The sequence below is a fragment of the Anthonomus grandis genome, chromosome 22, assembly GCF_022605725.1.
Source record: "Anthonomus grandis grandis chromosome 22, icAntGran1.3, whole genome shotgun sequence".
Lineage (NCBI taxonomy): Eukaryota > Metazoa > Arthropoda > Insecta > Coleoptera > Curculionidae > Anthonomus > Anthonomus grandis.
In genome coordinates, this window is record NC_065567.1 from 34,363,305 (window position 1) to 34,389,370 (window position 26,066).

The following is a 26,066-nucleotide window of genomic DNA, read 5'->3' on the forward strand; positions in this document are numbered from 1 at the left end:
GCCTCCGACTTTAATATTTGATCATTTTCAGCTTCTTAAAATTGGGATTTGCGAGCAATAAGAATATACGCGTTATAGCGCGTTAACAAGTAAATGATCAAGCGTTAAGATTTTTTAAATTAATTGAAAGAAATATATGAGCGTAAGACGAATAACCAAAACGTACAAATATTTCACTTAAAATAGCTGAAAATCAGAGAATATGAGACAAATTAAAACGATGACGATCCAACAAATACACCAATAAATATTTGGAGCAATTATTATTTGTTAAAACATTGATAGCTTTGTAAAAGATTATAAAGATTATTTAGGATGTGGCCATTTTCGTATCTGATTGTCATTGTGATAATTTTCTTGTCTTCTTGACTCTTACTTTTAAATTGTAGTTTTTTCCATTACTTTCTTTAAAATTGATATTTTGATTATAATGCCTCTATCAAATATTTGCCTTGCTGGTGTTGCTTTTGTGCTGCAATGCTTCAAAGTTCGATAGCTAAATAGTACTCTGGAAACTAAAGTATTCTTTAGTATTTTATGCAGATTTTACGTCCAGGACGAAGGTTTTCCAATAGGCTCATTGTTATCACTTATAATCAATATATGCATGGTTCGAAGAGTACGCTATAAATACAGCTTAATCTAAACCGAAGGTGTGGCTTTGATAAGTCGATGAAACATTTATTATTTTAGACAAAAGTGTTACAGAGCTAGCAAACTGAAGCACAATAATAACACTAGACCAAGAATCAAGTTCACGATGAAGTTAAAAGCTGAATCAGCAATGCCCTTATTAGATGTCCTTCTAATAATTATACGTTTTCAGCTTGATCGTTGGACTCTGGATTGTATGAGGGTCAAGTCATTTGTCGATTACTATTCTCTTAAAAAAAAAGTTTCCATTTTCTTGCTATTAAGCATGGTGGCAATTCATTTAGGACAACGTTTATCCATGGTCTCCTCTGCTCTCATAGTTTTTACCATAAATGCCTCGAGCTACTCTAAGTATGCATCTACTATGATGAAGAAGTTCTTGCCAACTACTTCGCAGACAGTTCTTGTTATCTTTTCCCAGGTGTTGGTGGGCTATCACGATTAGTAAGACATGGCATACAAGATAGTGTGATTTTCTCTATATCAGATTCAATTTTCGGCCAATACATGAAACTAACTTTCGATCTAATCTTATAAACTCCAAACTGTCTGTCGTATAATAAATCACATATCTTCTTCCTTAAGGAATGCATATTCGACTATCCCAACACAGAATTTCATTTTCTATGGTTACTTCTTGTTTTTGATTGCAACGGTTCTGTGTTTCCAGAAATGTGCTTTGGTCACTTATCCTTTTCTAAATATCCAATGACTTCTTTTAGCTCTGGGTCTTGTTGTGTCTCTCTTTCCACTGCCTCATTGTCGATTGGCCAGTTATCACATTTTTGGGGATAATAAATAAAGTTTTTGCTTTCTTCTAAGTCGTCATTACTCACCTTCATTAGTGACCTAGACACTAAAATCTGCTAAGTGAATATTCTTACCATTAATATGTTCAATGTGATAGTTATAATTTGAAAGATATGCTGCCTAGCGCTAAAGGCAGTTGGAAATCATTTTAGGAATGCCTTTATTTTCCCCAAATAACGAAATTAATGATAAATGATTCATATCAAGTACTGAGATAGTTTCAAAGAGCCCAGTAGATAGCTAGAGCCTCTCGAAATTCAGTCTCTTTCATTCATTCATTCTCTCGACTCATTTCAGGCTTTACAAGTGTTCTTGACAGGTAACAAACAGTTTTTTCCTTTCGTGTTAGTGTTTTATGAGCCATGACAGCAGCTATGCAAGGCTTTGCGGCATTAGTTGTTACAATAATGGGTAAGTATGGATCAAAATGTGTTAATACTTGGTCTGATATCATTATTTTTTAAATTTGTTCAAATGCCTCTTGACAGTGTTGATTCCATTTAAATTTGGTGTTTTTCTGTAGTCAGAGCTCAGGATTTCTGCTTTATTGTACTTTCAGCAAAAGTGTATACTCCCTAATAAACTTCTGAGCTCAGTGCACCGTGGATCTGCTAAATAGGATTTTAATGAAGAGAAATGAACTTACAACTAACTTCATTATTGTCCTATGGTTGAAACCTTTGGTATGATGCTCAAATTACGAGACAGTTTTACCACTAACCAAAACTCTTTATTTTTTCACGTGTTTAACACGTGTTTCACTAATGATGTAAGCATCGTCGGGACAAGGTTAAAACTGGTAAGTATAGTAAGTAATAAAGAGTTTTGGTTAGTGGTAAAACTGACTCGTAATTTCACTTTATTACAATATAACTTTCTGAGAAAAAACAAACCAGAAAACGACAATAATTAAAACCATACTTCTTGAAAAAATTCACACACACGTTTTGTTTTTAAAAGAAGATTGTGTTTGTCTTGTTCTTTCTTATGTAATTCTGCCAAGTAGCATAACAAGATTAGAACAATATTAACACTTTTTAATATTGTTCTCGTAGCGTGGTGAAGACATTTGGAAAAAAATGGAGAGATGTTAACTTATGACACTTTAGCAAAGACGGTTAAAGCATGACTACTACAATTGTAATTGATATACAAGACTTTATTTATATGGGTCAGGAGGGAACATCTATAAAATTACACGAAATCTTTCTAAGTTCGCTCAAGAAGACTATTATGGTCTGCTCGAATCAACTTCTGTACTCTCGCCTCTGATTTCTTCTTTCAAATTCAACCCACATTTAGTATTTATTGCCAAATTACTTAGACCTTCTATAGTACTGTGGATTATTTACATCTGCCAGAGGCTAACAAGATCAAAAAGTAGCTCATTACGATTAAACCTTGTTTGAACTTTAAAAATAATAATTTATAAAAACGTGGCAAATTGCGCGCGACGGTGAGACGAGGTGGGAGCGAGTCGTGAAGCGATGACTATGATGCCTTTAACGCAGAGTAATGAAGAGAACAAAAATATCGACAGCATTCCTTGGTATAAGAAAGGACGTAGAATTTGTCTTACTTTGTAAAATTCAAAATTGAATAAGTTATGTATCATACAGTCTAATTTCATTTAAATTGGTAATCCTTCGCCACACGATCCACGCACAGCTTTTTATTTTGATAATAGAAAAAATTTAAAAACGGATTTCATTCAATGCAAATTTGTATCTGTAAGTCCGATCCTGTCGAATCGCATATATCTATTATATGAGTACAGAGGTGAGGTTAAGGTGCGCAGAGGTCTATATCGATATGAAGTAAAGCAGAAAGGCAGTAATAGAAATTCTGTAATTTTTTGTTAATTTATTGCAATATATGGTAAAATAAACCATAAATCATGGAAACCGTAATAGAAACCAAATTTAAGGGGTCGAAGGGATCTTAAGCATATTAATAAATAACAAGAGATAGCAGGTCAATTAAATTAAGGCAACAATAGCTTACACATAGAGATCCCTCTATTCAGATAAATATTGCAAAATTCATTTCAGCAATAAAGGTTGGTAACAGCGGACGATCCTCACACGCGATTATCTCAACACACTGGTAATTTAATGGGAGACCAACCCTCCAAAATTGACTACACAATAACCCCTCGGAGGTGTAACGTGACACTTTTGGAAGTAAAGGCGAGGGGCTGAAAAGGGAAAGCATTACTGTAGCCGAGAGTCTGGGCCAAACAAACAGATAAAAATAAGTAAAAAGTGTTGAGTTTTACATACGACCGCAGCCATAAAGTTGATAACATGGGCAAAGAAAGGTTCAGTGTTATTGCTAGAGGAATAATGTAATGCTATTAAAAGGTGTCGCAATGAAAAAAGGGAAAATGACAAATGTGACGCGAGAGACATTTGGCTTATGGGAATTTGTGTGCTTGACGAGATGTTTCATTGTTCAGTCATAAATAAAGCAAATTGTCTTTTTTTTATATTTTTAAGGGCCTGTACCAAGCATTTGCATTATTAATATCCCTTTTTACCATGCATATTATATTAACTACCCACAAATTATAAAACATATAAATATATACATACTTTCAATAAATTTATAAATACATAAACCTAATAAATAAAACCTGGATTAAATTACCCGCAGTTAGCGGCGATTTTTGTGGTGTGTTTTATTTAAATTTTTAAAAATGGCCCCAGCAAATATACGAGATATGTTTCGAATTTTTAAAATAAAACAAGGGTTTTGGATTTCACTGTTAGATTTAGAAGTTTCTATTTTATTATAACCAATTATGAATTGCATTGCTCGAACTACACTGATATTTTTTTAACACGCTTTTTTTAAATTTAATTCTAAGCTCTGCTGCATTAGTATTGGTTTCAATAAACACATTTATTATTGATGATGAGAAAGTTGGATATTTACTTTGGAGATTTAACTAGTATGTTGCCTGATTAAACAAAATAAATAATTCCCTGAGTCGGACTTTTTTAATTTCTTTCATACAATTTTTCCTTGATGCTTACCTCATCTAAAGGCATCTGTGAGCAATTTGTGCTAGATCAGTCTTTCCATACAAGCTTCTTTTTCTCATATATTAAAAAAATATTTGTTGCTATTTCCAAATAAATTACGAGAACGAGAAAGCCAAAGAGATATCTATTTGATACTTGGCTATATTGCATACAATATCTCTATTTAATTAAAAAGGACACAAAATACTGAAAATACTGACAAACTCATTCAAGTTATTAAATATTTTACAAACTCAGCAAATACATTATTTTAAGCAGGATAATAATGGTGATCATTGCTTGAATAATTGGAAGAATTGGAGAATTGGCATAGACATCTACTATTTAGAAATGATAATCTTCAGTTATTATTAGTGAATTATAAAGGTATATTTAATCGTCTTCCAAATCTTTAACAACGATTTTTTTTATCATCAGCTTCAAATGTAGTTGCAAATATATTGAGAAATTAAATTGCATAAAAGATGTTTAAAGACACAAGAACTCACACGAGACTCAAGAATATATTCAACGATAAAACAAGCATTTAAGGCATGAGCAAGAGGAGAGAGAGATGTAAAGAAATAAAAGATTCCAATTACTTGCATTATTAGGGATGTGTGCAAGAAATATTGGAAAAATGTTATCATACCTCCAATAAATAGCAATGTTTTAAGGAAGCATATTTCTAAAATTCTTAAATCTAGTATGTTGTAAGCATGTATATATGGAAGTATGTATGTACAGTACAGTAGAACCCTAATTTGTATTTGGGGGAATCTGATGGTGATCCCATCAGCAAAAATTTACATCAGTATATTAGTTATGATAGTTTTAACAGCCATTAGTTGCTAATGAGAGGCAGATAACTTAAAATCAATTGAAAATATACCATCGCAATTTTATGCATCTGAACATTTTCTTTTTTACTTTGATCTTTAGGATATCTTACTCTTAGAGCATACAATAGCATACACAATTTACTGATGTACTCATTATTGATCATTGTTTTCGACCAAACGTTTTTGAACTTTTTTGAACGGACTAATGCGCCGCCTAGAAAGAAAGAGGTGATGCGCGCCGCGTAATGAAGTGCGATAGAGACTATAAGAGAACCTCGACGAATTACGTTATCTTAGTCTGGGCAAAAATTACATCACAAGGTATGTAATAAAAAAATTACTTAAAAGTGCCTGGAATAAAATTAAAATTGATTTTAAATACCTAGGAAAGATGGGAATACACGAAAAATGGGTTCAAAAACATTCTTGGACGGCATAAAAAATTACTTAAAATGCTTGGAATAATTGACCACTAGTTGTTGTTGAAGTTGCTTGTAATTTATGGTGCCTTTGTGAAGAGCAAAACTATTTCGAAATATGTGTACAATAACTAGGTTTATTAAATACTAATAAAATGCCTATACAAGGATGAGATAATTTTCCAAGGGGAACTATTCGCGATGTTGGAAACTGTGGAAATCCTATCCAGAATAGATTAATAATGGTCGCAGTGCAAAAGGCCAGACCCCATTTTACTACATAACATTACATCTCGTTCACCTACAAGTACCAAAATGATTGGAAAATAATTTAGATTTACCGTGATAACGGTGGACGGTAAGGCATACAATTATTTCGTCTACTCGTACCCTTATTCTATCTAAGGCTACAGCAGCTTTAGATAGAATTTTAAAAGCAAAAAAAAATACAAAACATTTCTTTGATAATATTGTAGACTGATGTAGACAAATGCAATCTTCTTCAATAAGAAAAAATGTTCCACTATACATATAACCCTTAATCGTGATTTTGTAGAACATTGTTACAATAATAATGGTACTTCTCTTCAGAAATTTACAAATAAACAGGATTTGGGTGTAGTTGACTACATTTTGGCTTCTACGGATCAAATTATCAATACGGTGAATAAGGCATATAAAACAATGGGCTTTATTGTCAGATCTATTAAGGATTTTAATGTGGAGTGTTGTCTGAAATTGTTCGATAGTCTGGTATTATGACAGTTAGAATATACTTGTATAATTTCGTCCTTTAATATGAGGTTTGGATTAAAACCATTGAGTACGTACAGATAAAAGTTCTTAAGTATATGTTTTTTAAAAAATAAGTGTTGATTGTAGACTTCTACGAGTATATAGCATACCTGAGTTCAATTTGAGAGAACCAAAAAGAATGAATGTAACAAAATCATTGCCATGTTAAAAATACCAGATCAACTAAAGATTTTGCAATGATTGATCTTCTAGAACATGATCCAGACCTAAATTACATCAGCTTCAAATATAGTGAAAATGTAGTTGCAAAATTGTCGTTAATATGTTATCAATGATTCAACCGTCAATCAATGAGCATATCTGACAATATTAACCTTCGTCTTCCCGGGTGGGGTACAAAATATGTACTTCATACATCTCTTTTCTTGCATATTTGCCCAAAAAAATCTTATTTTTTGTGAAGAATTTTATTTTCTGTTAATAAAAGCTTTGTAAATATTTACTGCCTTTTAAACCACATTTTTTTCTCGGTTTTTCAAAAATAAAGTTGTTTGAATAGCCTGGGGTACATTTATACCCCACGTGGGAATTCACGCCTACTGGCTTGGCGGTGCTTTGTACTTCGATCCGGCGCGCGCTGCTTCTAAAAATAGACCATTAGTTGATTAGAGTGATCGTTGCAATGTGCTCAGACTTATTTACTGTTTTATTTATTTCAAAGCCATTGAAGTGTTTTGTTTTAGCAGTTAGTTTTGCGAGTTTTGTGGTATTTCGCTTTTTTAAAATTTAATCAAAAATGTCGAAAGGCCTTAGTGATGCCGAATTAGAACGGCTATTATATGCAGATTCCGATGATGAAATAGGGGAATTTGACGTAATTTGGTCTGACGATGAGGAGAGTGATGAGGAACCGGAAATAAATGACGAGGAGTCGGATCTTATTGAAAGCGATAGTGACAGTCAAGGCACATCTGTGGAGCAAGAACAGCAAGAGTCTATGGACGGTGGAAATCGATTTTATAAATCTAAAGATGGTACCCAGTGGTCAAAAGTTCCCTATCCTCAGACACGCAGAGGAGCTAAAGATATAATAAAGAATAAACAAGGTATTACTCCGTATAGTTCAAATTTTACCACTGAAATTAAAGCTTTTTTACTGTTCATGTCAGACAATATATTGAATATATTAGTAGTTCAAACGAATAGAAAAGCTGAAGAGGTAAGTTTCCTTTTTCATTGACCTTATTTCAAATTTTATTTGATAATATTTATTAGTATTATTAGTTTTCCTTTACTTATTAACAATTATTTTATTATAGGTAATAAGACAATGAAATGAAAAATATCCACATAAATTGCAACGAACTTGGCAGCTTACCGATTCTACGGAAATCAAGGCGTACCTAGGAATCCTGCTGATCCAAGGAGCGAAGTATGTCACGTAATCGATTTCAGTTGCTTACAGCATTTATTCGATTTGACGACTATTCTACTAGACCTCAGCGTAAGATAAACGATAAATTGGCGCCAATTAGAGAAGTTTTTGATTTGTTTGTTCAGAATTGTATAATGGCCTATTCACCTGGGTCACATGTTACGATAGATGAGCAACTTGTTTCCTTCAGAGGGAGATGTCCTTTTCGAGTTTACATGAAAAGTAAGCCCGATAAATATGGCCTTAAAATTTGGGCAATGGCCGATAGTAAAAATTAGTACAGTGCAAATTTGCAGGTTTATCTTGGTAAAATAAATAACAAACCAGAACAAAATCAGGGTGAGAGAGTGGTTCTGGATCGTGCTAAACCCCTTGGTACTGGATATGGAGTAACCACGGATAATTTTTTTACAAGTCTACCACTGGCAGATAAGCTTGCTGAAAAAAAATTTACCCTGTGTGGAACCCTCAGAAAAAATAAGTCATACATTCCAAACGAGTTGCAACCCAAATTATTTAGGCCTGAATTTTCTAGTATGTTTGCATTCACGAAAGAACATACTATTGTGTCCTATACACCTAGCAAAGACAAAGCAGTTATTTTATTATTGTCTACCGAACATCATGATGATACTGTTGCAGATGAAAAATATAAGAATAAACCTCATATTATACTTCATTATAATGATACAAAGGGTGCTGTTGACACCACAGATAAAATGGTAAAGTAATACTCTGCTCGCAGAATTTGCAATCGATGGCCAATGGCAATTTTTGGCCAATTATTAGATATTGCGGCACTAAACTCTTTTATTTTATGGGACATCAAGTATCCAAAAATCAAAAAATCTATGGACGACCGACGATATTTTTTGCTTCAGTGAGAAGAATCTTTGGTAAAAGAATATATTGTACGAAGATATAATAACTTAGGACGCTTGAGCAAGACGCTAAGGCAGTATATGCGCGATGTGGTTCCAGACTTGGCGTCTCCTCCAGTTGAAAACCAAAATGAAAGACTTAAAAATGGACGTTGTTATCTCTGTGATCGAAATAGAGATCGCAAATCTAGACAACTTTGCAAGGAGTGTCAAAATTTCGTATGCGCGGAACACCATGTAAAAGAAGTAAAGTGTGTTAAGTGCAAAGAAAATTAACTATCTTTTTTATAATTTGATTAGTTACAAGTTTATTTTATGTATTTGTATAATTAAAAAACATGTAAATGTATCAGTAGTATCATTTTCATGATGGGGTACAAATGTACCCCACTTGGGACTTTACGTAACTTTTCTAACGTGAGAAGACGAAGGTTAATCCAACAAGCATGAATAAAAGTGCGTGATGAAATCATGGACAGTTTCCAATTTGACTTAATATATTAATATATAGGGGGGATTACATTTATGCCAAAGGGCCCCCAGAAAACATACACCTTTACGATGAAGCAACGAAGGAAAGGTTTTTCGATAAGATATTTTAATTTTGACGTATATTTTCATAAGTTCTATCAGCATTTATTAAATTTTAAATACAGTGAGAAATACAGTTGCAGCAAAGAGGTGTGATGAATTATTAAAGTAGGAAAGGGTTAGAGTTGGTTTTATAAATAATAATCCTTGCTCTTCATCAAAAAATTAACTTCCTTTTAAAAATTTGCAACGTTACTCGTCTAATTTTACTGGGCTATGGTATTGTCATTGTTAGTGCGAAAAATATTTTTGTTGTAAAGAAAAAAAACCATAAAATATGCCATGACCGGCCACTAGGTACCAATAAACTACCAGAACTTTGGAATTTCTGAACGCCTTTAGGTTCTGACTGCCGGTGTCGTGTACACGCGTGTTATTTCGTGCCGTTTCACGTTTCCTTGCCGTCGAATTTTCAATTTTCTTTGGAAAATAATGAGCGAGGATTTTTCTATCGAAATGGATGCCATACTTGAAACTACCGACATCTTTTATAGCTTGAGAAAAAAGATTCTTGACAGGTAAGATTTCCTTTTTTTTCTTTTAATGTTTTTTTCAATAATTTTTTATGATAAAATCTAGCTTGGTAAAAAAAATATTTTTTGTAAATTATGACGCACATGGAAACTATTTGTTAACTAATGCCTGTGAAGCGAAAAAATGCTGATTTTGCACCGTAAAAACCAAATTACACTGCTTAAACAGACATAATTTCATTATGCGTAGACCAACCGAGTTTAAAATAATTACAGGCAAAAAAGTGTACACATTTTAAATGCAGCTTGTTTGATATAAAACACAATGGAAAATAGAAAGCAGGGTCATTATAAAATATTTCTGCTTATATATATAAAATCTACTTTAGAACAAATAATTAGCTGGGAAACTTGAGCAGTTTTAAATTATCAATTCAATACAGGGTGTTTCAGACATATTCAAATAAATTTGGATCGAAAATGTGTGGTATCCATTTTAGTGCCAAAGGAATTTTGCTATATTTTTTTTTAACATGAGGAACCTTGAATACCTATAGATAAAAATTTAAAATTTTTAAAACATGAATATAAAAAAAATTACAAATATAATAAGTTTTTTAGGCTTAACTCAATAACGCTTAGACTAAACATTGCCCCGTATGATAATATTTTTGATTTAAATTTTGAAAATTCATTTAAAATTAGTTTCAATATAGATATTTTTATTGTACATATTTAATTTATTACTTTGCAACCAGTTTGACCTTATATAACGCTTAAATAATATTTTTTTAAAGCCCTATAAATACTTATTCAATGGGTGTTAAATATTTTTTATTCCTAATTATCATTTTTTCTCTGATAGTAAAAACAAGAGTCAGTAAGATTTATTTTGTGTTTTTCTGAAAGAAAACTCGATTAAAATTTGCATTTTTATTTAAACTGACTTGAAATTTATAATATGTTATAAAGAATATTTCATATTTATGCATACTTTATTACAGTAAACATGAATACGATGTAGGTACCCAACATTGTCAGCCAGTATATTATTATTGAGAAAAACTCGATTTAAACGTAACCTTTAAATAAATATAAAAAAATTTACTTTTTTATATTTAATTAAAAGAGTTGAGTTTTATTCACGTATATATCAATATGGTAAATATTCAGACCACATAGGCCATAGGCCAGCATTGTCAGCTAATGTATTATTGCTAAGAAAACTTCAGATTTAAATTATATTTTTCTCAATGTAAAAAATTGTATTTTTTTATACTTAATTAAAAAGGTTGATTCTTAATCACGTACATATCAATATGGTAAATATTTAGTTTAATAAAACTTTATAGCCAACATTGTTAGCCAATTTATTATTGCTAAGAAAAGCTCAGATTTAAATTATATTTTTTTTAATGAAATAATCTAATCTGCCCTTTTTTTAAATGCACACTATATTACAATATTAACATTAAAACTATGTACGTAGCCAACATCGTTAGCCAATACAGGGTGTAACATAAGTGATGACTTTAATTTTAAGGGGTGATTCCTTGTCATATTTTAAGTAAAAAAGTTCATATAAACATATGTCCGGAAATGCTTAGTTTTCGAGATACAGGGTGTTAAACTTTTTTTTTAAATCGATTTTTTATTAATATCTCATAAACGCATTTACCGAATTTGTTGAAATTATTTTTTTTATTATTATATATATTTTATATATTATATATAATATAATATATATTTTATATATAAACTTTTTTTTAAAATCGATTTTTTATTAATATCTCATAAACGCATTTACCGAATTTGTTGAAATTATTTTTCTTATTTATTATATATTTACATTTTGTTAGAAATGTCAGGGGCGTGCCCACGGGCTAAGTCGGATGATTCTTTTGTAAAAAAAATATCGCCCGGTACATTTTTTGTAAGTATGATATTTCTTTTAAATAAAGCATCTAAAAATTAAACTTCTCTTCTCTTAAACTTTTTGCGTATAACATAGAATTTCTGTTTCGTTTAGAAATAAATAATAAAAATCATATCTCAGCACGTCTCGGACCTCCATAAAAAAAAATAAAATGCTTTAAAATTAACTGACAAATTACCAGCATGTTTATTATTTAACAACTAAGAAAAAACCTTAAATAAATTTTTTTGCAAAACGCACACTTTAATGCAATGGCCTCGCAAATGGTTACCTATTTAAGATATTTGTACAAATTTAAGCAATTAAAAATACGATCGCTTAATTTTTGTGAAAAATAATAAAAACTTACTTTAGTTTTAAATATCATCAAAATTTTATTAAATCAAATGCTCGAAATGAGAACCACGACTGTCAATACAAGCACGCAATCTTTTCCCATCGACTGGCGCACACGTTCGAAAATTCCTGGTGTGTTGCGTATGACATTAGAAGAGCTTACAATCCGGTTTCTCAAATCGTTTTCATCCACAACTGGCGTCGCATAAACAAGCGATTTCAGATATCCCCAAAAGAAATAGTCCAGAGGATTTAGGTCTGGAGATCGTGCTGGCCATAGCTGAGGTCCCCCCCGACCTATCCATTGCTGAGCAAAAGTATCCTTTAGATAGTTTCGAGCGACAAGACTAAAATGAGCAGGTGCACCGTCCGGCATAAACCACATGGTATTTCTTGTTGCTGGTGGTACGTCTTCTAATAAATCTGGCAATATTTCTACTAAAAATTGTCTGCAAGTATCACCATTCAGCCTAGGAGGGAGAAAGTGCGGTCCGATAAGATGATCACCGATAATTCCGGCCCAAACATTCACGGAAAACTGCTGTTAAAATCGGGGGATTTTCATCGTCCCAAAGATGGTTATAGTGGAAGTTTCTGATGGCTTCCCGTGAAAAACAGGCCTTATTTGTGAAAAGAATGTTAGCCGTAAAATTTGGATTCTGGGCAGTTTTTTGAAGAAACCACTGGCAAAACTCTAATCGTGCAGGAAAATCTGTTGGCAACAGTGCTTGCACCAGTTGAATGTGGAATGGATAAAATAAATTTGTGTGCAAAACCCTCCAAACACTTTCGTGGCTGATGTTAAACTGTAACGATAATCTTCACGTGCTAGTTGACGGATCGTCTTCCACTGCAGGGTCCAAGATCCAATTTTCTTTATATTATTTCTTACCATCTTGATTTAAAGAACTGGAACTTCAATCCCCCTCACTTACATCATATGTTTTACGTCACGTCATCTGTTATATACACGGTAGTTGGCGCGAAATTTAAAATTTTAAAAATATCTACTACATTACTAATAATTATTTTAATATATTGTAAATGTAATTATGAAATGTATTGATTTAATTAACTTTCGTAGTTTTACAAAACAATAAATAATAATGGAACATTCTCATTATTTTAATGTACTTGATAATTTATATAAAGCTTTTTTTTAATGGCAAATAAATCGAAACAATATCGTTAGCAAGTTTATTTAGAAAACTCATTCAATTAATTAAATAAAAAACGTTGTGCGATATTTGATGTTTCGCTGGTTAGATTCCTTTAATATGATTTTAATTGATTTTTTAATGCAGATTAAAATTTTACAGTTCGTATTATACTAAGTTAAAAGATTACATTTGATCACCTTTTCACTCCAAATTTTTTATTGCTTTTAGCTTCACACTTTTATTACATTTTAAACCCAATATGTAAATAAATATCTAAAAAATGTTTATCTACAATATAATTTCCTATGCCAAGATTCCGTGCAATATCTCAAACTGTCCTTGAAAATTTTGATTTATTAAAAACTGAATATAATTTTAAACTAAATTAACACCCTGTATCCTAAAAATCAAAAATTATAAGAGCTTTTTTTTTATTATATGAGATCCAGGAATGACTCATTGAAATTAGAAGTTGAATTAAAGAATTTAAAAAAAAAAAGTGAAATTAGGCTTTTTCACAAAAAAAATTACACTTAGAGAAAATCCAAATATGGCCAGTCGCCTAGCATAGAATTCAGCACCCGTCTTCTTACACTTGAAGAGCATCCCTCACATGCGCAGCGTCTTCGTTTATTGTTAGGGATATAAACCAGCCAGTGATCCAGACGATCATATCTAAGTTGATCAGACACTCTGTTTGATGTTGCACTTGAGAAACTAGATTTGGGTCGACCGGCTCCCTTTGATTCGGTACCGTATTTCCTAATATAGGTCGTAGCAATATCTCTGCGAAAATCGAGCTGTACACAATTTTTTCCAGTTTTCTTAGATACCACGCATTTTCTATGGAAACATCAAGCATCCATGTGAATAATGACCACCATTATTTTTTTGACCTTATGCCAATGCGGTATCTGGAAACATTCTGATCCATCAAGTCTGTTCCACCCATCGATTTGCTGTATTTAGCAACCATCAATGGACGGGGCACCTGAACACTCTTTTTGTCTTTTCAGGAAAACCGCTTTACGTGACTAATGGGCTTCATTCCAAAACTTGTGGACGCCATTGTCACAACATTGTTATCCGACCAACGAATAAACATAACTCCACTATTGCGATCAAGAACCGATTCAGAATCACCCCGATTAGCGTTTTTATGAAAATTCGCTTTTGTAGATAACGGTATATCTTTAGGTAGCCGGTTGTCTCTTATGGTTCCCGTACACCAAACATTTTTTTCTCGCATATGTTCCAGGAGATTAATGCTTGTAAATAAATTATCAGTATATAGTTTGTAAGGCAAGTTTTTTCTTTCTGGTGGAAACTGTCGTAACATATGAAGCAGCGGAGCCGTGCACTTACCATATAATTTTTCATCGCGCTCAGTAGTCTTAGGATTTTTGCCTTGATAAATGTCCCGATTTGGTGTTCAAGGACCACATTTTAAAACCGAATCGAATGGGTTTTCCACGTATAAACTGCTTGCATCCGTGCTTGCCAAAGTATTTCACCATAGATTCATCATAATCTAGATCTTCTTCAGGTACAAAATATTTTAAAAATCTGGACTGTAGTTGATCCATAGGTGGACGGATTTTCCATGCCTCATCTTTTTCATCCAGCTTATCCTTGCCTTGTCGGCAAAATGTAAGAGTGCATAATTTGTTCAAATCGATTTCGTCTCATTCCGTTTTTCACGACTGGATTTGCCATATCTGGCTGAGAATCCCAGATATAACGTTTTCCCGGATTAGGATCATATCCACTTAAAATCATTATACCGATAAAGGATTTCAATTCATCCATAGTGATATTAGGATCTGGGCAGTTTTTAAACATTGCATACTTGCGTGATTAGTCTCATCCCAAAATATTTAAAATATTTCAGTAGGGGTCGTATTTTCAAAAGTTGAAAAATCGTAAGGTGGAAACGTATTTTCACTAGCAATAAGATCGCCCTTCAACCAAGAATAGGTTCTTTTAGAGAAAAAGTCTTCGCGCGACAATCTTTCATTTTCTTCCGCATCACAACTTAACACTTGTTCTTCTTCTATTGTCACAGTCGCCGTGTTATCTTCTTTTTAAGGATGGCTTGAATGGTTTTTCAGAAGAACTTCAACTTCAGCGCGTAGCTGTCTACCCGACAAGTGGTCTAAATCTCCTTCCTCGTCCTCGTTACCCGACTCTTCATCTGTAAGCACATTTACTTCAGGAGGTTCTGTATAAATAGCATCAATATCATCTTCGTATGCGATTTGTAAGGCTTGTTCAAGAGTTAATCCACCACTAAAACAAAATTTATATTAAAATTATTTAATAAGACCATGATATAATAAGCAAACATATCACTTGAAAAAAAAAGTAAATATTTATTTTCTCAGTAGTGTATTATCCTAGCGTTACATATATGTAACGATGACAAATAAACACCTGTCCAATCCAAATTTATAAAAATATCGAATTTATACTCTATTATTCCATACTAATCAACATTATTTTAGATAAAAAACATCATTGTGCTAATATTATCAAGTAACACGAATAATTATAATACTTACACTAGTCGAACGTCCATTTTTCGGCGATTTTTAAAAACACGGTTACGGAAACATGCACACAAAGCGACAAAACAAATCAATATGACCGACGTAAGTGAAATACACAAAGAAATATAATATTCCTACTGATAACTAGCACCATCTATGAAAGAGTAGCAAAAGTAACCAAACAGCGCCACTTAGAACACGTGGTTAAAAGCGTAACGCTAGGATAATATGGGTTAAATAATAACCTTGGTACGGTGCCGAATTGTATGGCGGAATGCTTAGGTGGTACTCAAAGCCGAGGAAACGTAGAGACGTAATAAGCTGAATCGTGATGCACAAAACGGCTTTTTTTTAAGTTTTCATTTTGTTTTGTTTGTTTGTTATATTATTTTTTTTAAATTTTGACTGCTTTAGAAATAATAAATATTAAATATAAGATTTTAAACGTTTATATGAGTTGTTTTAGTAACTTGATGCAAAACTTTTCCACTTTTAATTCAATTTCCGACAAAAATGTTTGAAATTCAAAACAAAAAAGTTTTGATTTTTTATTCATTGATTTCAGCACCCATTATAAATGTATATTATATGTCATTCCACTCTGGATTGCAGCAACGCCCTAGCATTCCGCTATACGATTTGGCACCTTGAATAGTTCATAATTTACCTCATCTAAAGGTAACAAGTGATGCCTGTGAGCGCAATTTGTGCTGGATCAGTCTATCTATAAAAGCTCGCATATAATTAAAAAAACAATTGTTGCTGTTTCAAAATAAATTATGAGAACGAGAGAGCAGAAGAGATCTATTTGTTACTTAGCAACATTGCATAAAATTATTCTGCTCAACAAAAACAAAGACACAAAACAAAGACAATACTGGAATCCCATTATATCGCAAGCTCATTAAAGTTATTGGATATTTTCTATACTCAGCAAATACCTTAGTAGTACTGCTTGAATATTAGAAAATTGAATTTAATTTGGCATAGACACTTACTATTTAGAAATTATTATCATTAGTTATTATTACTGAATTATTAAGGTATCTTTAATCATCGGCTAAATCTTTAACAACTATTTTTATTTCTTTTATTATCATTAGCTTCAAATGAAGTTGCAAAAAAGATATCAATGATGATGTTTTTATTAAAAGAACTAACCACTGATCGATTTCAAAGATATATTAAAGAATTGAACAAGCATTTCAGTCCTCATGAACTGAAATCATAGACAGTTTTCAATTTGCCCCATTATTAAGGCTGTATGCAAGCAATTTTGGAAAAATTGTATCATATCATAAATAAATTGCATTTTTTTAAGGAAATACTGTGAATTCTTACAGCTCTTAAATCAGCAGTTAACAAAATGTTAAATAATTATACTCAGCAAAACTATTAGTTTTTGTGTACCCTGCTTCATTTTGTGTGATTTCTGTTTTATATGCAGGAGAATTTGAAAGTGGTCCCCTCGATATATTAATTATCATAGTTTCAATTGCTATTGGTCTTTAGCCATTGGTTGCCAATGAGATGCAGATAATTTAAAGTCCTTTGAAAATATCCTCCTGGGACCCGGACATGTTTTTGTTAAGTTAGGGTTGTGAGGCTTTTAAATATAATAAAAAATACTTAAATAAACATTGTTTACTAATAACTTTTTTTATTTTTTTTCTTACTTTGACGTCCATTAAAATGGACATTGGGTCTTAACCTAAACAAAAATTCCTAATATATATTTTTTTTTCAATAAAATTTCAATCTAAACCTATGAAAACGCAGAAAATAAATGTAAACTTAAATTTATTTGCTATGGAACTCCTTGAGACAGTTTCTGTTGCTAGTAATGCACAAAAATTTGTTGCATGTATTACAAAAAAACTTGGTTTTTTTGGCACAAGAGTCATTTTTACATCTAACCGAATTTTTTAAGTCTGTGGCAATTTCTGGAAAGTGTTGTTTTCGTTTTCTTTCGGTGCCTAATGACGATGACGGTGAATCGACAAAGATATTTCCCTTAGGATTTCTTCTAGTACCTACACCTCGGATGTTTTCTTGGGATTCACTTTGTGGGTTGGGTGTATTTGTCAAAAGTTGAGTGGCAATTTCAATTTTAAAATGTAAAAATTGTTGAATTTTGCATGGAGGGATTTTAAATATTTTTTTATCTCTTCGATAAAAAATCCATGAGTTAGCCATCGCTAGATCAAAGAAATGGAAAATGACCCTTACCGTCCATTTTTTGATATGGCTCGAATTCTATAATAGCTAATCATTCGGTTTATCAAGTCTATTCCTCCCATACAATCGTTGTATTTAGCAACAACATAAGGTCTTTTAACCTGAATGTATTTAGAGTCTGTCTTAGACCACCTTTTACAATCATCGCTAGGTTGAATTCCTAGAGCAGTAGATGCGAAAAGTACAGATTTCAGATCATACCATTGTACAACTACTATTTCGCCATCTTGCCTTACAATTTATTCCGAGCTGCCACTACCTATCTTGGCCATCATTTTTTCCAAAGTTAAATTTGCTGCCGCTGGTACACGAGATTTTATAATGGTTCCAGTACAATATTTCTCTTGTTGACGAAGATATTCGAGAAGTGGTATTGTCGTGAAATATCTGTCGCAGTACACATGACTTCCAGGAAATAATGTCCTTCCAAGGCGAACAACAGCAGAAGGTCCAACACCAAGTCGCGTCATTTTACAGAATCATCTGGAAAAGTATCTTTTCCTTGATATAATTCAAAGTCTACGACAAAACCATCAGGGGCAGCAACAACAAAATTTTTCAAGCCCTCTGAATTTGGCTTTACTCTAACGAACTGCTTCATTTTACAAGTCCCTGTAAATAGGATCATCTGTTCATCTACAGCAACCACTTTCTCTCTAGGTAGCTGCAAACACCCCTGCCATACTGCTTTTATAATAGGACGTACTTTCCAAAATTTGTCAGACCTGCGTACCTCTTCAGCGATGCTGCCATCAATGACGATTTTAAGGTTACTTCTTATAGCAAAAAATTTATCTCGAGTCATTGTATCTGCAATAGCTGAAACTTTAGTGGTTTTTGCCCAGTACATTCTGATTTTGGGATATTTTAGACAGGACATCAAACAAACTATTCCAAAAAATGTTTAATCTCATTAAGAGATACTCCTTTAAGTTCAACGTACCTTGCATTTGTGCAATCACACACTTTTTGGAATAACTCATCTTTAAAGTACATGGCTAAATACGATTTTGCAGTCCAATCATACCGGAGCTCTACGCTGCATTCACTAGAGGGGCCTTCAAAATTTCGAGGTGCAAAAGTAATATCTCTTCTCCAAGACTTAAAAGGACACTCGCTTTAAAGGATCCACGAATTGCTTGACCATTTTTAAGTTTTCTGTCAAGACACTAAGAGGAATTCTATCTTCTTCTTCTTCCCCCACACTGCTGCTTACTAGTTCTTCATTAATTATTTCTTCTTCTCTCCCCATTAAATTATCCATAGTTTGAATTTCTTCTTCATCATCAGACATTTCAATGTCAGAGTCATCATTTCCAATGATTTTTAGTATTTGCTCCAATTTTTCGTCCTCTTCCCCTGGCCGAAGCACTCTCGAGTTATTTTAAAATGTACATGAGATAGACCCAATGTCCATTTAAATGGATGTGAGTAAGGGTAATACAAAACTTATTTAATTTTTTTATTATTGTAATGTTATTTAAATTTGTCTATTAAATGTTTGCAACTAAAAAATTTCACAAAAATCATTACAAAACGTTAAAAAATAGGCTACATACCATCATAACGAGAACCACGTGCAGCCGCCTTCACAACAGAAAACAAACAACTGATTCCCAGCACATGTGCACAATTAAAGTCGACCGAATCGGACTGGGCGGCAGCACCGAAGTGTCCAACGTAGTGGATCCGAGGTCTAAGCTGCCTAAATAATAAATTAAGGAAACTGGAAACATAAAACTGGCATGACCATTTAAATGGACGCTAGGTCCCAGGATATACCATCCATGCCCTGTCATGCATCTGAACATTTTCTTTATCATTTTGATCTTATCCTTAGAACTTATAATAGTACTCACAATTTACTAATAGACTAATCATTGATTATTAAGCAGTCATTTTTAAAATTTATCTTGGGTTTATAAAGTATTTCGAAATATATGTGTGCATACTATCAGAATGCATAGTGAGAATTGCTTAGAGACATCATTATTATTAGTCATTTCAGACTACGTTCTATTCAACCTAGGAAGCATGCTTGATTCTCATAGTGATCATCAAGCAATTATTGTTTAAATTGATGCGGAGTTTGTACAGATGTCTTACGAAAAACCAACTGGATTCACAATTGCAGACTTAAGTAGTATTTGTGAGCTATTTTTTTTGCTTTACTTTGATGCTTAGTTTTAATACGATTCCGTATTTTGAATAATTGATAATTTGGCGACATCAAGATTTATTCAAATCAACCAATCAGAATAAAGATGAGTGCTGAATCCTATAGTGGAATGTCTAACGGCTTCAAAATAATACAGTTGGGTGCGCCTTATACACCTCGGCAAGTGCACTTAACAATTCTACTGGCTGACGAGTAGTGACGTGGCAGGACCGTACTTAAATTTAAAAAAATATTTCGAGTGTTCCAACCATATTAATAAAGGGTGTCCCAATAGGAACGCACGTTTTTGAAAAGAATAATGTAAACAGTTTGCGATTAGTAGCCATGGAACGATATACGGTCGAACAACGAATTAATATTGTTAAAACACACTACAAATATGGAGAATGTTTTGCTGAAACAGTTCGTAAATTGCGTGGCATTTTTGGTCGACACGATGCACCAAAATCACACGACCGTCCAAAGACTAATTGATAAATTTGAACAAAATGGTTCTGTCGTGGATGTAAAAACACCAGTGCGTCACCGTACTAGCCGTTCTGTTGAAAATATTGCCGCAGTGCGTAAAAGTGTCGGCGAGTATCCGGGAACATCTATCCGTCATCGTGCACAGCAGTTGCACATTTCGAAGAGCACTACCCACCAAATTCTAACAAAAGATCTTCATTTACATGCCTATAAGATTCAATTGACCCAAGAATTAAAGCCAGTGGACCATGCGACGCGCCGTACATTTTCTTCTTGGGTATTGCAAAAACAACAAATGGATGTCGATTTTTCGAAAAAAAATTTGTTTACCGATGAGGCACACTTTCACCTTAATGGCTTTGTTAATAAACAAAATTGCCGAATTTGGGGCGAAGAAAATCCTAGAGTCATTAATGAGAAGAAAATGCATCCATTAAGAGTCACTGTTTGGTGCGAACTTTGGACAGGTGGAGTTATTGGACCGTACTTCTTAGAGGACGAGGCTGAAAATGCAGTTACCGTGAACAGCGAACGCTATCGTAATATGCTCACCGAGTTTTTATGGCCTCAATTGGATGGTATGGATACAGGCGGTATGTGGTACCAACAGGATGGTGCGACATGTCACACTACACGTGAAGCAATTCCATTGTTGCAAAGAAAGTTTCCCGGTCGTGTCATTTCACGTAATGGAGACCAGAACTGGCCCACAAGATCATGCGATTTAACGCCTTGTGCCTTTTTATTTTGGGGTTTTTTAAAATCCCTCGTATACGCTAATAACCCAACAACAATTCCACAGTTAAAAAACGAAATTAGACATATTATTAGCGAAATTGGGCCGCAATTATTTGAAAATGTAATTGAAAATTTCTCAAAATGAATAAGAGTCTGTCACGAAAGTTGAGGCGGCCATTTGCCAGATATTATTTTGCACGTTTAATTGCAGTGCATTAGCTTTACATTAAAATATAAATAACACTCAGTTTAAAATAAATTATGACTTTTATTTACCAATTGAAACGTGCGCTCTTATTGAGACACCCTATATAATGCTTTTTACTACGGTTGATTTCAGTGCTAACTAGTCGCTGAAATATAACACTTTTAAGTCAATATATCAATAGGCTTTCAAAGTCGGAGGAATATTAACGTTTTAATAACATTAACATCTGTTCAATTGACGCCGAACTTGCTTAAAATATTCTTTTTAACACCCTCGGTGTAACAACTGCAACGATAAGGCCGGCAATTTGGAAAATACAAATCCGAAAATTGATATTTAAATAGAATTCACTCTTGCAGCAATATTTCCTCGCTGGCTTAGGATAAAGCATGTGAAAGGCGTACTGCAACGAAAAAGAACGTGGATTAATTAAACTCCAATGCAAAGCAAATTTTACAGAATCGCAAGCAGGTACGAAGTTTCTGGATAAAAAAATAATGTTGAAGGTGCAGCGACCGGATCGCGAAACTCCGAGTGCTTATCTTGCACAATAAGAGTGCTTTTGATTATTTTTTTTTAATTTGCTATTAAAACCCCATCGTGGTATTACGACTCAGGTGTTCGTCAAGTGAACATTTTTAACGATTATATTAATTAGATTTTAGGTTGCTTGCCTTTGCGACGAAATGAGATATTGTGTTTTGAGAGTGATTTTGATGCTTAAGTCATTATTTTCAAGGGAATATACTTTATACACGTAAATTTAAGCTTTTTGACATTGGATATATTTTTTTAACATTGCACTGAAAAAATGTGTCCCAAATGTGAATGAACTTTTTTTTTAGGCTTATCTGCTATCATAATTAATTACTAAACTTCGAATTTGCCTTATTAAAGGGTGTTTTATTAAGAATTTTAATAAAATATAAACTGAAAATTCAGGTTTTTTTCCAAAAATACACCAAACGAAGTTAATATCCTTGCTGACGAAAATTACGTGGACCGTAGTTAGAACTACAAAAGGTTTTATTTCCGTTATTGCAGGATAAATTTAAAAAACAAAAAGAGGCTTTTTTTAGTTTTACATATTATAAAATTATTATAACTTTCAAATTGTACAGGGTGTTCCACATCGTATACACAAAAAAAATCTTTCACATTTTAATTTTTTATTTAACTAAATCTAATGAACTACCTGAGTTTCGGTATTCTTGAGATATATTAACTTTTATTTCAAAATTGAACATTCGCTATTTATGTTATAACAGTTTTGGCTTAAAAATTAAAACATGGAGTCAATGAGAATTTAAACAGGTTTTGAACAAGAAATTTACGTTCTTTCCAAAAGAGTACACGTTGTCGTTTATAGTTTTACAGTCGAGCCTTTTTATAGTTTTATGTATTTTTAAAGCACTAAAGTTTTAAATTATGTTTAATACTACGAATAATTTCCAAAAAAAAATTCTCATAATTTTTAGTTTAATAAATACTTTAGCCATTTGAGTTATTTTAACTTGTATTGGAAAAGTGGACTTTTGCAAGTCAGCTTTAACTTCAGAATTAAATTATCTAAAATATAATTGAGGCGTCTCATAGCAAAACTCGTCTTATCCATGTTAAGTCGTTCTACGCAAATTCAGAAAAACCTCTACTAAAGTTATTTTTTTGGATATAATGACAAAAAATAAATAATAATACAAAATGAGTTTTTAGAAAACACTCACATCAATTTATTTAAATGTAGAATATCCTTAATCGGCTAAAATAAATAAAGAAAAATGGATAAGACAAGTTTTGATTAGTCATTTTGGATTTGACAGGTTATGCTGCAAAAAAAATAAAATAACGCCGAGTTTGAGAAGGGACATCTATATTTTTAAAAGTACAAAAGTCTTAAAAGTTAAATTCTTAATTCGCCTTCATCTTCTGCTTCTCGTGGTTCGCAAAATTGATCTTCTGGAACTTCAGAATTAGGTCCTATCAATGACTGCGATATTCCATCTAAAACATCTTTATAAAACTTTAAATCCTCTTTGCTATTCCATTCATTTCCAAAATGTTTTTCTAGTAAATTATCAATATCCTTTAACTTGGCAGAATTTACTGGAGCTCTCATTGGAACAGGTCTGGAGTAAGTCTGGAGCAAAATGATCCCATTTTTTTTCTTTTTTTAAAATCGACTTAGGTACCCCAGTATCCGAGTTATAAAATTGTTCGCCTCTAACCATAATAGTATTTTCATCAGAGTTTTTAGTCAATATAAACCTTTTAGCAAAGGAGAACTTAAAATGCCAAGAGCTAACATTTTTCAAAAAACACAGTACCGTGTTTTTTAAATAAATCCAAATATATTTTAGGATCGATAATCGTCGACATTTTTTTAAATTCTTATTATTATTTAATATTGGACGGTGCGATATTTATAAGAAAATGAGATAACATACCTATCATTGTTTGTCGAATTGCGATTTTGTCCACCGCATCCGTCAGCACATAGCCTTATGACCGAATAAGAGGACAAATCAGCTTTTGAAAGAACATCATAGACTGCCGAAGAGATTTCATTTGAACCCTTTTTATGTTGATGTTCCATCCAAGTGTAGATATGAACGTTTTCCATGGTCATTTTTGCTTTGGAGGAACCTTGAATAACAGTAAAGTTATATGTGTATAACTGCCTGCTATAATAAGCAATCTGGTCGGGGACCTTGGGATTAATCAAATTTTTTTGACAATCAAACGAATATGTTATCATATGGCAGTCAACCTCTTTAAGTTTGGCAAAAAATGCATTGGCTCTTAGCTTGTGTATACCCTTTTTTCTATCATCAATTGGTTTTTTTTTATCGACGTCTTTTTCTAATTTTATTTTTTCAGAAAGCTCAATGCATTTGGAACATGCATCGATTACAGGACTTCCAAATCCAATGTTGTATTCTCTTGAAAAAATGTGATGGAAAAAAGTTTTTTTTACTTTAAAAGTCGCTTTTTGATTGTAGAGCCTCCAAAGCTTGGAAACATTTAAATTACTACTCAAATATTGCCGACTACTTGATTTCGAACGACAATAATGGCTTTCCACTCCTTTCAAACTCTCCAGAAATGTTCTCACGGCCACTCGCTTTTCTTCGTATTTTTTGCTTACGCGATCGCCATCACGATTTTCTCTGGGCAAAAGCCTAGTTTCAAGATATCGCCTGGCAATTCTTTGGACGCGATCCTTAGAGATATTAAGAATGTTTAAAAACATTTTTTGGCAAACTTGTATTTCAAATTTTTGGCAACCGGACTTTTTCACAAAATACTTAACACTTACACCTTTTCGGCTGCTACCTACTTTTATATGTCTATCGCGCTTCGGTTGTGAACATTTACAAAATTTTAATATGTACGCATCTTGCTCTTTCTTGGTTTTCCCCTGATAAAAGTTTTGATGAAAGTCATAAACATCTCGGCTGATTAATCTTATACATTTGTATGTTTTTCCATTGTGACCGCAGGTAGGATAGACTGGCCAACCTTTGGCGGAACGCCTAAAGTAGCAAAACAATTATCTTTAATACCCTGTCAATCTTGCAAAAAAAAAAAACATAAAATACCTTTCGCGTTTTAGTATTTCTCTTTTCCACTGAGATCTGTCACTGATATTTCTTCTGCATTTACCCCGTTCTGCGGGGATAATTTTTTGCCCCATATTAAAAATAACTAGTTAGTTTTATAAATTATAATTCCAATAAAAATACCTTAAAAGTTAGTTAAAAATAAAGAATTTGGTAAGAATATCCCACAATAACTCTGTTATAACCTATACTAATCCAAATAATCTACAAAAATATAAAACGGGTGATACAAGCAGGCACGTGTTTCATGTTTCCGACTTCTGATTGGTCGCGCGGGTAACGCGCGTTTTGAAACGACACATCAAGTGGATAAGGCAAGTTTTGCGATAACAGCAATATTTTGCCGTTGAATTTTAATGGGATAAGGCAAGTTTGGTGAATATTATTAAGGTAGAAGGAGCATATCAACCTAAAGAGAATATTGCCATATTTACCACATTTTTCCTAAAATTTGGATAAGACGAGTGACTGAATTAAATTTAGTTATGAGACTAGATAAGTGAAACTTATCTTAAATTTTGTGTAATTAAATAATTTTAATAAAATTAGTAATTTTTTATAATATTTAAATTTTGGATTTTTTGCAAAATTCTATACATTTTTATAATTCTACTACTATAGAGTTTACTAAGTCTTATAGATAAAGAAAGTCTAATTAAAAATTATCCTATTCCTATACTTCTAATTTTATTATTAAATAAATAATAATTATTTACCTGTGGCAAGAAAATAACTATAAAGTTATTA

General features: G+C 32.6%; 1 protein-coding gene and 1 pseudogene across 8 annotated transcripts in view; both read left to right on the forward strand.

The window, feature by feature from the left end:
* LOC126748432 (CUGBP Elav-like family member 2) overlaps positions 1–26,066 on the forward strand; it is an 870,157-nt gene that overhangs the window by 243,602 nt on the left and 600,489 nt on the right. The window contains exon 1 of one of the 8 annotated variants that reach the window (XM_050457686.1): positions 9,742–9,932. The exons of the other annotated variants lie outside the window; for them this stretch is intronic. Within the exon in view, the coding sequence (XP_050313643.1) occupies positions 9,847–9,932 (86 nt within the window). The 5' untranslated portion in view covers positions 9,742–9,846. Of the gene's footprint in view, positions 1–9,741; positions 9,933–26,066 lie in introns of those variants that run through there. 8 annotated transcript variants of the gene reach the window in all.
* LOC126748434 (uncharacterized) lies at positions 7,735–8,688 on the forward strand (annotated as a pseudogene).